The following is a 14,624-nucleotide window of genomic DNA, read 5'->3' as shown; positions in this document are numbered from 1 at the left end:
AGCTGCCACAGAGGTCTGATTATTTTTCGTTCCTATTTCTGAATCCATAATGTATTGATTACTCTCAGGATAGAAGGACCATTTCACCCAGTGTAACAAAACGTGTTTCTGAACAGGATTACCAACTAGAACTTTAAATACACACCACTAATGTTAAGTAAGCAGCCATCAAATAAAGAGAATTATTTCATATATCATTTGGCTTTCTTTATTTCCTACAGATCCTCCTGTCCATCTTCTTAATCAAGTACCACATTTTGTAAAACATGAGGATAACATCAAATAACTTATTTGTCTCTAGTTAGTAAGTGTGTGTCTGCCTTATGTATGTATAGTAGTATGTATGTGTAGGCACTTGGGTCCTGGGGGGTCGACTGGATCAGATGAGACGGCCTCAGCCTCCGCCCACCAAGCCAGCTGGCCCAGACCAGACCCGGCTGGCTCAGACCAGACCCGGCTGGCCCAGACCAGACCTGGCCCAGACCAGACCGGCTGGCTCAGACTAGACCCGGCGGGCCCAGACCAGACCCGGCTGGCTCAGACCAGACCGGCTCCTCTGCCTCTGTCAGATGTTAGCTACAGTAGCATCACAGTACATACATTATTAGGGCCGCGGGCAATCGCACCGGGCACTGGTCCCAACAGCTATGAAATAGCTGCAGGGACCAGTGCCCGGGTGGATTTTTTCTTAATAGTGTGAATACTGGAAGCATTCACACTATTGTTATTCAAATCTTTATACTTATTATTATTATTATTATTAGTGTGAATGCTGGAAGCATGTGAATGCTGGAAGCATTCACACTATTGTTATTCAAATCTTTATACTTATTATTAGTGTGAATGCTGGAAGCATTCACAGTATTGTTATTCAAATCTTTATACTTATTATTAGTGTGAATGCTGGAAGCATTCACAGTATTGTTATTCTGTTCGGCCATTTTGTTTCTTTAAACTTATTAGTGTGAATGCTGTTTTGTAGCCACACTTGTCTTCTGGCTAAAATTCTGGTCAAAAATGCAAAGAGACTTAGATAATAATTTTAAATATTTTTTAAATGCAGCCAGGGAGCTCTCTGCTCTCATTCAGCTCAATGCATTTTTTTCACATCAGCAGGAGAAGGAGCTCAACTTTGTAACTTGCTGTTAAGTGCTTTTTAATTCATTTTAATTCACCAAAAAATAGTCACAGGTCACAAAAAAGTCCTCTTCTTACTTGGTGTGGCTAATTTATACTAATTTCTTTTTGTTTTAAGCATCATTGAAAAATCTCACATTCATCAAAGTCTCAACCTCTCTTCTTGACAACTCCACTGTAGTGTAGGGGTTAGGGTGGCTGCTTGCCAACCCTAAGGTCACTGGTTCGAATCCAAGGGAAGAATTCTTGTTATGTTATGTTGAATTCTGCTCTCCTCCCCCGCCTTCAATTGGTTACAGGTGTTTGTTATCTCCTTGATTACTCGTACCAGTTTGCAGCACATCATCACATTACAATGAATGACAACAGTCTTGAAAGCAGTGTGCTCTCTGTAGCCGAGTGGCAGAGTAAAGGCTTAGTGATCATATGGTCATGGGTTCGATTCCTGCCTCAGTCATTTCACATCATTGCTTGACTTTTGATTCCAATTATTCAGCTGTCATTGGACAGTCTTTGATTCCTCATAGTATAAAGCTCATTGTAACTCAGGTTCTCTGTGGCCATATGGTTAGTGTGTTAGGTGTTGTGCTATTTCAACAATTCATATATCAAAACGTGCAGCTTTTTTTTAACTTTATCGGCGTTACTTTTCTCTTTTTAACTATTTATACTTTTTAAAATATTAAACTTTTTCTGCAAATTAAACTCTAGACAAATTATTTTCTCCAGTTTTGTAGCCACACTTGTCTTCTGGCTAAAATTCTGGTCAAAAATGCAAAGAGACTTAGATAATAATTTTAAATATTTTTTAAATGCAGCCAGGGAGCTCTCTGCACATCATCACATTACAATGGCAACATGCTTATGTCTGTGCTCTCTGTGGTGAAGTGGCAGAGTAAAGGTTTAGTGATCATGATGTTGTGGGTTCGATTACTGGTTCAAATCTTGCCTCATCAACAATTATAGTGAATTATTTTCCCAGTCGTCCTCTGTTGACTTCTGATAACTTGCTTCATGTTAAAACTGCTGCTCTCAGCCTGAAATTCACAGAAATTTTCATTCTAAGTCTTACTTGGTGTGGCTAATTTCTGCACTTTCCTTACCTTTTTTTTTTAAGCAGGAGCCAGTGATCCTCTTATTAAAGGTTTTCTTTGCCACTCACATACTGTCTCTGCCTGTAGCCTAGTGGTTAGCTTGCTGAGCTGGAGACTTGAAGGTTACTGGTTCAAATCTTGCCTCAATAACAATTATAGTGAATTATTTTCCCAGTCGTCCTCTGTTGACTTCTGATAACTTGCTTCATGTTGAAACTGCTGCTCTCAGCCTGAAATTCACAGAAATTTTCATTCTAAGTCTTACTTGGTGTGGCTAATTTCTGCACTTTCCTTACCTTTTTTTAAGCAGGAGCCAGTGATCCTCTTATTAAAGGTTTTCTTTGCCACTCACATACTGTCTCTGCCTGTAGCCTAGTGGTTAGCTTGCTGAGCTGGAGACCTGAAGGTTACTGGTTCAAATCTTGCCTCTGTTGTGCTCTAGCACAACTAAAGAGAAAGTGTAATTATGTCTCGCACGGGGAAACCATTTAATGTTGGGGTTATACCAACTATAAGAAAATGTATTTAAGATTTATTATGATGCCTCACAAAGGGGGCACCATTTATGTTGTGCTCTAACACAATTTATAGGTTATTTATTAAGATTATTTAGATGCCTCACAACGGAAGCACCATTAATGTTGGGGTTATACCAACTATAAGTAAAGTTATTATTAAGAGGGTTATTGGCTATCAAATTAGTAAAATATCAATACCAAAATATTAATAATTACTATAAAATTATTAATGGGATTTAATTTTATTAAATCCACCTCGGGGCACCAGACAGCCAAAGTACCAAAGTCAGTCTCATAAGGGTGGGCTAACTATTAATATAGAACCTTGTTTAATGATTAAATTAATAATTATAAACAAATTAACATTATCAATAGCTGCAAAGTTGAAGGATTTAGAAGTTCTACTGCGTAGAGGTTGGCATACTCACTATTGTACAACATTAACAGACAAGTAAAGTTTCAAGGAAGTTTATTGGACACATCTAGAAAATGGAATAACAAAACATGAAACTAAGACAAGCTACATACACTATGTACACGTGTGTGTGTGTGTGTGTGTGTTGGTGAGAGTGTGACTAAGTGTGGGTGACCATGTGTCTGTGAGGTGTGAAGTGTGACCTCAGACAATGGAAAAGATGGAGGATGGTTGCTTTGTCCTGAGACAAAGGGGTTTACAACCAAATGGCCTCCAAGATGGCCTCTAATGCCAACTACATGTGATGTGGGGGAGGTGAACAAGAGTGTGTCCTTTGTTCAACGCTCAAGTTGCATGTTAAACATAGGTTAACTAAATATGAGACTATAGCTGACAACAACAAAGCAACAACAACAAAGCTCAAGTATTTTAACTGATTTCAATCAATACATACATTGGCATGGTTGGAGTACTCTATGCTTAGTCAAGGTGCAAGGTAATCCTAACTAGGCCCAGTTACGTTACCAAGTCACATGAAGGTGAGAAGATCCGGTGCTGGTGGGGATTCCTGCGGTTGCAGGGTTGCCGGTCATGTTGCGGTTTGTCAAGTCCAGTGATTGTGTCTTTGTCCAGTGAACTACAGCCGTCCTGGCTGAGTAGTTTGAGTTCCGTTGAGGAGAGTCCTTCTCCTTGCAGAGTTGATTGCTTTGTTTTGTGGCTCCGTAGCTCAACTAGCAGAGCTTGCGTCGTGTTAGCTGGTCCCTTTTCTTTAATCCGTTGGTAGGCACTCGCGGCGCTACCAGTGGAGGCGTCTGCCTTGTGCAGGCCTCATGGAGATTGGAGAGCTGTAGCAGTAGCTCCAGGTGAGGAGCTGAGAGGAGCGGCAGCTCCTTCTGAGAACCACTGAGAAGAGAGCGAAGAGAGAGAGAAGAGAAGGGCACTTCTCCTCTTATATGGCCTGTGACCTCACAGGTCCTGGGGCCATACCTGACCAATGGTGGGTCAGTAGTGGAGGTTTCACACCTAGATGTGAAGAGGTGAAGGATGCTGGGAGGCTGAGTTCAGAGGGTTTCCTTTGTTTGGGAGACAAAGGAGGCCATGTGGTCAGGTCCTCCAATTTGAATGGGCTGAGTCCCAACATCCCCCCTTTGGTCTCAGGATCCCACGTGATGTGTGATCCTGTGAGCACCATAGTCCATAGTCCATTCAAAATGTCTGGGCAGTTCACAAACCAACTGGGCATTTGGTTTCTATCTATCTTGACTAAGCATAGACAGACTACAGAACAAAATCCACTTACATACAGAATGAAACATAACACACAACAAATAACATCTTCTAGTTATTCATAAGTGTAAGTGATGCTATGGTGAGAAGGGGTGTGGCACCTGGAATGACATGTCATTATAGGTGTAAATACAATGTCATTAATAAGATACTGCAGAGGAGTCGATCCAAGATTACTTGCAGAAATCACAGTGATGGCTGAATCAAATCAGAATTTGCTGCTGTTGCTAACAAAACCATGCTGAGCTCTAACTGTAAGAAAATCAAGGAATCCTGCACTAGTACTTGTTTGACTGTCTGTGGTGTGAGGAGGAAGCTCTGGAGCTTTTGTGTCTTTGGTGTTTCCTCACACCTGGCTCAGGGCTGTAACGCTCCTGGTAGCTGGAGACAGAGAGGCATTCAGAAGAACTGTCACTATCTGAAAGGTGCTGACCATGTTTTACACTGTGGTCAGAGATGATGGGGCTATCATCTGATTGCTCATAGTTTTGGGCCACAATTTGAGCATAAGGCTTCCTACAGCTTCTACCGTGTGAATGCCTATCTCTATGCAGCTGGTGGACACGGCGGTTGCGCTCAGTGTCTGGACGTGGCCGACTGTCACCCCCCTTTGGCGTGTTGCGAGGGAGACGTCTTGAGCTTGCCGGTCTGTGTGACACCTGCATGTTTGAGCTGCTGGGCTCAGTTGTTTTCCCCTGTGTCTTGAAAGAGACTAGAGTTTCCCAGGTCACATATGTCATCTTCCGAACTTCATGCATTGAGAGCTCACCCTTCCTTGTCATGAGTGCAACCTGCATGTATATTGAGGGGTGAAGATTTTTCACAAACATAGACTTAAAAAGGGGGCTTTCCTCCTTGCCTGGTGCATTCTTTCCCTGAAAATATGCATGTCTGAAACGTTTGTAAAAGTTTCTGGGGTGCTCAACACGGGAGTGTTTAATTTGAGAAGCTGCAATTATTCCTGAGACCTCATCAGCAGGAGAAGAGAACTCATCTAACAGTGCTTGACAAAGATCATGGTAGTTGTCTCTGACTCTGGGAGGAAGTGACTGCATGAACTTGTGAACAGCTTTTGAGCTGGTTTTCCACACAAGTTTGACTTTCTCCCTGTGGGTAGCGCTTGGTAAGTCAACTAGGCTGTGGTCTAGTTCACTGAGGTAATCATCAATGTTATGATTACCATTGTCAGGATCAAAGAATTGTAAGTCCTTAGCTAGGAACTCAAGCACTTCAAGGCGGGGATACTGGGTGGTCCTGTCAGATGAAGGCGAGACTAAGCTATCCTGGACATCTACCGCCTGTGCTCTGGGTCTTACAGGTGGGAAGACAGGGACTGAACCCCTGTCATCCCTCTCCTGGTGTTGCAGGGAAGAGGATGAACAGTCCTGAAATGCTCTAGTCCCCCCTTTGGAGGGCTGAGCACGGGTGAAAGCATAGTTAACTGGCTGAGAATGAGGTGCAGTATATACACTAGATGATACGCTACATGTCTCCTCACTATCTACGTGAGAAAGATGGGAAGCCAGGTGGCTGTTACCTCTGCACCTTAGTGGAGGTTGGGGAGCTGACTTAGTTCCCAAGGACTTAAGGTCAGGTGGGAAATGTCCCCATCTGCATGGGGAAGGAGTTAACCTTCCTCCAAGGGAGGAGTGTGAATCAGAGTAACCTGAATCACTTTGTCTGAAAGACTGTGGAGAGTCAGAGCGTTCTGACCTAAGTTTAAACAACTCCTCCTTCTGTGAGCAGAGATCTAACTCTGCTGAGTGCAAGCTTTCTAGGTAACGTAAGGCTTTGTGATTTGCTGTCTTCACTTCTTGAAGTAGACTAGCATTTTGCACTCTTAGGGACTCTACCTCTTGTTCCAGAGCTGCTTGGGTCTGAGCTGAAAGACTGGTCTGTCTGTGGAGGATCAGAAGCATGCATCTTAACAATGGGCCCTTGGATGCTGTCTGAGCATCACACCTGTCATTAAGTAGCAAGTCCAATTCTTTCCTACACTCACTGAGATTCAACTTGTTGATGAGTTCAGAGTAGCTGGGGTTTAGGCTCTGAGCCAGGCAAGACATGAACTGCTCTACACAGGGGTTCTCCATTGTTACTCTGGGAGGTGAGATTAAGTAAAATCTAAGAAACCTTTAAAAAGAAGCAATTTGGTTTGCAGTGGTGTTGCTTGGCAGACACCTTGTAGTGTAGCTTTGGCTATGCACTACTCTAGTGGTTTCTTACAGTAACTCAAGCTGGGAGTGACAGCAAGGTACAAAACTTCACAGGGCTGGCAGCACACTGTGGCTCTATCTTCAAGCTCTATTCTTAATCAGGTTGAAATGCATGGCAGTGACAACCGGTACAAGCTCTCTAGGTTACACAGGGCCGGCGGCACGCTGTGTCTTAAAGTTAAGGGTAAGGGGAGCACTTAGCTTAACAACCAATTTTGACAGAACAAAGTAGCATTGAATACGTGGAATTCAAATGCGGGACAGGAATTCTTAAAGTTCCTACAGAGAAGACTCAACTGGAAAGACTAGCAACAGTCACAAATTCTTGATGCAGCACAATGGGCTTAATTCTCATGGAGTTTTAGCAAAACTCAGGAATAAATCAAAATTCAGCACAATTCACTTTCTGCATGTAAAGTCAGATGTCTACTCGTGTAGCAGACTCTGTTTTATGTGAACTTTTGGTTAGTTCAGTTTTGGATTTCACTTTCAGTAATGTCCAAAATTTTGTTCAAAATTAATATTGTACAAATGTGAATAAATGCCAACAGTACACAGCCTCGGACAGGGCACCATTTATGTTGTGCTCTAGCACAACTAAAGAGAAAGTGTAATTATGTCTCGCACGGGGAAACCATTTAATGTTGGGGTTATACCAACTATAAGAAAATGTATTTAAGATTTATTATGATGCCTCACAAAGGGGGCACCATTTATGTTGTGCTCTAACACAATTTATAGGTTATTTATTAAGATTATTTAGATGCCTCACAACGGAAGCACCATTAATGTTGGGGTTATACCAACTATAAGTAAAGTTATTATTAAGAGGGTTATTGGCTATCAAATTAGTAAAATATCAATACCAAAATATTAATAATTACTATAAAATTATTAATGGGATTTAATTTTATTAAATCCACCTCGGGGCACCAGACAGCCAAAGTACCAAAGTCAGTCTCATAAGGGTGGGCTAACTATTAATATAGAACCTTGTTTAATGATTAAATTAATAATTATAAACAAATTAACATTATCAATAGCTGCAAAGTTGAAGGATTTAGAAGTTCTACTGCGTAGAGGTTGGCATACTCACTATTGTACAACATTAACAGACAAGTAAAGTTTCAAGGAAGTTTATTGGACACATCTAGAAAATGGAATAACAAAACATGAAACTAAGACAAGCTACATACACTATGTACACGTGTGTGTGTGTGTGTGTGTGTGTGTGTGTGTGTGTGTGTGTGTGTGTGTGTGTGTGTTGGTGAGAGTGTGACTAAGTGTGGGTGACCATGTGTCTGTGAGGTGTGAAGTGTGACCTCAGACAATGGAAAAGATGGAGGATGGTTGCTTTGTCCTGAGACAAAGGGGTTTACAACCAAATGGCCTCCAAGATGGCCTCTAATGCCAACTACATGTGATGTGGGGGAGGTGAACAAGAGTGTGTCCTTTGTTCAACGCTCAAGTTGCATGTTAAACATAGGTTAACTAAATATGAGACTATAGCTGACAACAACAAAGCAACAACAACAAAGCTCAAGTATTTTAACTGATTTCAATCAATACATACATTGGCATGGTTGGAGTACTCTATGCTTAGTCAAGGTGCAAGGTAATCCTAACTAGGCCCAGTTACGTTACCAAGTCACATGAAGGTGAGAAGATCCGGTGCTGGTGGGGATTCCTGCGGTTGCAGGGTTGCCGGTCATGTTGCGGTTTGTCAAGTCCAGTGATTGTGTCTTTGTCCAGTGAACTACAGCCGTCCTGGCTGAGTAGTTTGAGTTCCGTTGAGGAGAGTCCTTCTCCTTGCAGAGTTGGTTGCTTTGTTTTGTGGCACCGTAGCTCAACTAGCAGAGCTTGCGTCGTGTTAGCTGGTCCCTTTTCTTTAATCCGTTGGTAGGCACTCGCGGCGCTACCAGTGGAGGCGTCTGCCTTGTGCAGGCCTCATGGAGATTGGAGAGCTGTAGCAGTAGCTCCAGGTGAGGAGCTGAGAGGAGCGGCAGCTCCTTCTGAGAACCACTGAGAAGAGAGCGAAGAGAGAGAGAAGAGAAGGGCACTTCTCCTCTTATATGGCCTGTGACCTCACAGGTCCTGGGGCCATACCTGACCAATGGTGGGTCAGTAGTGGAGGTTTCACACCTAGATGTGAAGAGGTGAAGGATGCTGGGAGGCTGAGTTCAGAGGGTTTCCTTTGTTTGGGAGACAAAGGAGGCCATGTGGTCAGGTCCTCCAATTTGAATGGGCTGAGTCCCAACACCTCAATAACAATTATTCACAGAAATTTTCATTCTAAGTCATTCAAGCTTGACTCTCAAGCTTTCTTGATGTCAGAGTGAGACAGAGTGCAGCTCATCAACAGACAACAGTCTCTGCAACTGTGTGTGCACTGTGGCCTACAGGCAGAGTGGAAGTCTATTGACCATGAGGTTGTGGGTTCGAGTCCGACATTGTTCAAACATTTGTATGGTGATCACTGCTTGCACTATTTGCTAATAATTTGCTGCAAGCATTCACACTATTGTTATTCAAATCTTTATACTTATTAGTGTGACTGCTGAAGCAGTCACACTATTGTTCTTCTGTTTGGCCATTTTCTTCCGCCTTTTTACGGTCTTCTTCTAGTCCTTCATACTTTGTGCTATTTCAACAATTCATATATCAAAACGTGCAGCTTTTTTTGAACTTTATCGGCATTACTTTTCTCTTTTTAACTATTTATACTTTTTCAAATATTTAACTTTTTCTGATTTTTTTCAGCTTTATAATGTGTGTGTGTTGCGTCTAACGAGCAGAGCCAGAGTGGTGTCAGAGTGGAGAGAGGCAAAAAAACATTCTAGAGTTTTTCTGGCTAAACTGTCAGCACGGCCACAAATTAAACTCTAGACAAATTATTTTCTCCAGTTTTGTAGCCACACTTGTCTTCTGGCTAAAATTCTGGTCAAAAATGCAAAGAGACTTAGATAATAATTTAAAATATTTTTTAAATGCAGCCAGGGAGCTCTCTGCTCCCATTCAGCTCAATGTATTTTTTTCACATCAGCAGGAGAAGGAGCTCAACTTTGTAACTTGCTGTTAAGTGCTTTTTAATTCATTTTAATTCACCAAAAAATAGTCACAGGTCACAAAAAAGTCCTCTCCTTACTTGGTGTGGCTAATCTATACGAAATTCTTTTTATTTTAAGCATCATTGAAAAATCTCACATTCATCAAAGTCTCAACCTCTCTTCTTCACAACTCCACTGTAGTGTAGGGGGTAGGGTAACTGCTTGCCAACCCTAAGGTCACTGGTTCGAATCCAAGGGAAGAACTCTTGTTATGTTATGTTGAATTCTGCTCTCCTCCCCCGCCTTCAATTGGTTACAGGTGTTTGTTATCTCCTTGATTACTCATACCAGTTTGCAGCACATCATCACATTAAAATGAATGACAACAGTCTTGAAAGCAGTGTGCTCTCTGTAGCCGAGTGGCAGAGTAAAGGTTTAGTGATCATATGGTCATGGGTTCGATTCCTGCCTCAGTCTTTTCACTTCATTGCTTGACTTTTGATTCCAATTATTCAGCTGTCATTGGACAGTCTTTGATTCCTCATAGTATAAAGCTCATTGTAACTCAGGTTCTCTGTGGCCATATGGTTAGTGTGTTAGGTGTTGTGCTATTTCAACAATTCATATATCAAAACGTGCAGCTTTTTTTTGAACTTTATCGGCATTACTTTTCTCTTTTTAACTATTTATACTTTTTCAAATATTTAACTTTTTCTGCAAATTAAACTCTAGACAAATTATTTTCTCCAGTTTTGTAGCCACACTTGTCTTCTGGCTAAAATTCTGGTCAAAAATGCAAAGAGACTTAGATAATAATTTTAAATATTTTTTAAATGCAGCCAGGGAGCTCTCTGCTCTCATTCAGCCCAATGCTGAGAATTCTCCACAACTCTGTCTGAAACATGCTTATGTCTGTGCTCTCTGTGGCGAAGTGGCAGAGTAAAGGTTTATTGATCATGAGGTCATGGGTTCGATTCCTTACTTTTTTTTTTAAGCAGAAGCCAGTGATCCTCTTATCAAAGGTTTTCTTTACCCCTCACATACTGTCTCTGTCTGTAGCCTAGTGGTTAGCTTGCTGGTCTGGAGACCTGAAGGTTGCTGGTTCAAATCTTGCCTCAACAACAATTATAGTGAATTATTTTCCCAGTCGTCCTCTGTTGACTTCTGATAACTTGCTTCATGTTGAAACTGCTGCTCTCAGCTTGAAATTCACAGAAATTTTCATTCTAAGTCATTCAAGCTTGACTCTCAAGCTTTCTTGATGTTGACAGTGTGCAGATCATTAACAGACAACAGTCTCTGCAACTGTGTGTGCACTGTGGCCTAGAGGCAGAGTGGAAGTCTAATGACCATGAGGTTGTGGGTTCGATTCCGACCTTGGTCAAACATTTGTATGGTGATCACTGCTTGCACTATTTGCTAATTCTGCAACAGCGTTCAGTTGCTATCAGCAGTCACACCATTTCCATTCTTGGAAATGCTTTTTCTAGTTATTATTAGTGTGAATGCTGGAAGCATTCACACTATTGTTATTCAAATCTTTATACTTATTATTATTATTATTAGGGTGAATGCTGAAAGCATTCACACTATTGTTATTCAGATCTTTATTATTAGGGTGAATGCTGAAAGCATTCACACTATTGTTATTCAAATCTTTATTATTAGGGCCGCGGGCAATCGCACCGGGCACTGGTCCCAACAGCTATGAAATAGCTGCAGGGACCAGTGCCCGGGCAAAGCCCGGGCACTACTGTTATTGTGTGGATTTTTTCTTATTAGTGTGACTGCTGAAGCAGTCACACTATTGTTCTTCTGTTTGGCCATTTTCTTCCGCCTTTTTACGGTCTTCTTCTAGTCCTTCATACTTTGTGCTATTTCAACAATTCATATATCAAAACGTGCAGCTTTTTTTGAACTTTATCGGCATTACTTTTCTCTTTTTAACTCTTTATACTTTTTAAAATATTTAACTTTTTCTGATTTTTTTCAGCTTTATAATGTGTGTGTATTGCGTCTAACGAGCAGAGCCAGAGTGGTGCCAGAGTGGAGAGAGGCAAAAAAACATTCTAGAGTTTTTCTGGCTAAACTGTCAGCACGGCCACAAATTAAACTCTAGACAAATTATTTTCTCCAGTTTTGTAGCCACACTTGTCTTCTGGCTAAAATTCTGGTCAAAAATGCAAAGAGACTTAGATAATAATTTAAAATATTTTTTAAATGCAGCCAGGGAGCTCTCTGCTCTCATTCAGCTCAATGTATTTTTTTCACAGCAGCAGGAGAAGGAGCTCAACTTTGTAACTTGCTGTTAGGTGCTTTTTAATTCATTTTAATTCACCAAAAAATAGTCACAGGTCACAAAAAAGTCCTCTTCTTACTTGGTGTGGCTAATTTATACTAATTTCTCTTTATTTTAAGAATCATTGAAAAATCTCACATTCATCAAAGTCTCAACCTCTCTTCACCACAACTTCACTGTAGTGTAGGGGTTAGGGTGGCCGTTTGCCAACCCTAAGGTCACTGGTTCGAATCCAAGGGAAGAACTCTTGTTATGTTATGTTGAATTCTGCTCTCCTCCACCGCCTTCAATTGGTTACAGGTGTTTGTTATCTCCTTGATTACTCATACCAGTTTGCAGCACATCATCACATTACAATGAATGACAACAGTCTTGAAAGCAGTGTGCTCTCTGTAGCTGAGTGGCAGAGTAAAGGCTTAATGATCATAAGGTCATGGGTTCGATTCCTACCTCAGTCATTTCACATCATTGCTTGACTTTTGATTCCGATTATTCAGCTGTCATTGGACAGTCTTTGATTCCTGATAGTATAAAGCTCATTGTAACTCAGGTTCTCTGCACATTTACAAGCCTAATGTAACTTGAGTTCAGTGAGCTGGAGCCCAGCCCGAACTCACAAGACGGGCAGGCTTGCAGGCCTAGATGTGGTGTTGCACAGATGTGACAGTGACAGTTTCCTCATCATTAATCCTCATTATTATAGTAAATGAGGTTGCTCTTCAATATATTTCCAAATTTAAATAAAGGTTATAATAATAATTAAACCTGGGCTATCATCCTATCCTTCCTCGTTCATGTTGTGAGGACAGGACAAAGTCTCTTGGACATGAGAGGTGGGCAGGTGCTTCTCTTGCACTCCTTCACTCACCCACTCTTGATTGGCATATAAATGAATGTTAAATGAAAATAAAAACTAGTTTGGAAATAATACATACCGTACATGCAAAAATGCGAAATTTAAATAATATAGGTTAATATAAAGTATTTTCTATTCTATAGTGACTACAGCTGGCCAAAATTGGCCCCCAGCTTATCATGCCACACCTGTCATGTCTTAGATGTTATGAGTATTTCATGATACAATGTAGCCTAATAGTCTATATTGTTGTGTCTAGGGGTGTCCTCAACTCAGAATTGTGTTTATGCTGAATAGAAACTTCAAGTATTCATTGTGTGACCATGATATGATTACTTGTTTTGCAAAACATCAACAAGACATTATAACATCTGAACTGTTTATGATAGAGACGAGCTGTAAACATCATCTGAATTGTGAGATTATCTACTTTCCCAGGCTCCTTGAGTGGTGCCTCTATGACAAGGGACCGGGTGCGTGTAATCATGTGGTGCAGGAACAGATGCAGAAATTTTTCTGGTCTTCCATTTTTTTTAACAGATTGGCTATTTTACAATATACAGTCTGTCACAAAAGTTCTTCATATGGCTCAGAGTTGAAAGGCTTGGCAGCTCGGTGTAGCTGTCAAGGTATAATAGGTATAGCTCACCTGGTAGAGCAGCTTGCACTGTGAGCAAGGACTATGCTCCAGTCTGGGATCAAATCCCAGTGGAGAGTTTTACACTAAATGCGCTGAATCTGTAATTATACAATGTCCAGCTGTCAGCAACCGGGGGGTGGGGTGCGAGGAGGTGGCTGGGCGGGTGCAAAACAGTGCAGTCTCCGCCCACCCCCCAGAGGTGAATTGCTAATGTGCATGGCTAATGAGCTGGTTTTAAAATGGCCGAAAAGGGTCGGGGGAGTGAGACTTTAAGCATCATTGAAAAATCTCACATTCATCAAAGTCTCAACCTCTACTTCATTGGAAGTGTTGGAATGGCCTAGTGGATAAGGTTCCTGCCAACTAATCACAAGGTCACAGGTTCAAATCCCACCTGAGCAGTCTTGTTAGTGTCAGCCACTTTGACCTTTAACCAATACCACTTGGTCTGGTCACAAGATCAAACTTGATAATGCATATGCGCCCCCACCTATTCTCTTTACCTCTTTCAATCTTGGTTTATGTTAACATGTTTCTTGTTTATACCACTGCACTAAGATTGATTTGCACTGGAACTACAGCTTTGGGCTAGTTAACTTCAGAGTGAGACAGAGTGCAGTTCATCAACAGACAACAGTCTCTGCAACTGTGTATACACTGGCCTAGAGGCAGAGTGAAAGTCTGCTGATCATGAGGTTGTGGGTTCGATACCTACCTTGGGCAACCATTTGTATGGTGATCACTGCTTGCACTATTTGCTAATTCTGCAACAGCGTTCAGCTGCTTTCAGCAGTCACACGCATTTCCATCAGGAAATGATACTTTATCTAGTTAGTGTGAATGCTGGAAGCATTCATTAGTGTGAATGCTGGAAGCATTCACAGTATTGTTATTCTGTTCGGCCATTTTGTTTCTTTAAACTTATTAGGGCCACGGGCAATCGCACCGGGCACTGATCCCTACAGCTATGAAATAGCTGCAGGGACCAGTGCCCGGGCAAAGCCCGGGCACTACTGTTATTGTGTGGATTTTTTCTTCTTATTAGTGTGAATGCTGGAAGCATTCACAGTATTGTTATTCTGTTCGGCCATTTTGTTTCTTTAAACTTATTAGGG

At 41.5% G+C, this 14,624-nt stretch overlaps 1 protein-coding gene across 1 annotated transcript in view; it reads left to right on the top strand.

The window, feature by feature from the left end:
- The first annotated feature begins 343 nt into the window (after positions 1-343).
- The window catches only part of LOC146975351 (uncharacterized), a 21,029-nt gene continuing 6,748 nt past the window's right edge, over positions 344-14,624 (top strand). Inside the window, exon 1 of the mRNA XM_085796610.1 lies at positions 344-571. Within this exon, the coding sequence (XP_085652736.1) occupies positions 344-571 (228 nt within the window). The remainder of the gene's footprint in view (positions 572-14,624) is intronic.

The sequence above is a fragment of the Trachurus japonicus genome, chromosome 13 (genome assembly GCF_045865225.1).
Source record: "Trachurus japonicus isolate A0001 chromosome 13, Traja_1.0".
NCBI lineage: Eukaryota > Metazoa > Chordata > Actinopteri > Carangiformes > Carangidae > Trachurus > Trachurus japonicus.
Note: the sequence above shows the minus strand (reverse complement) of the source record. Positions and strands in the feature narration are given on the sequence as shown.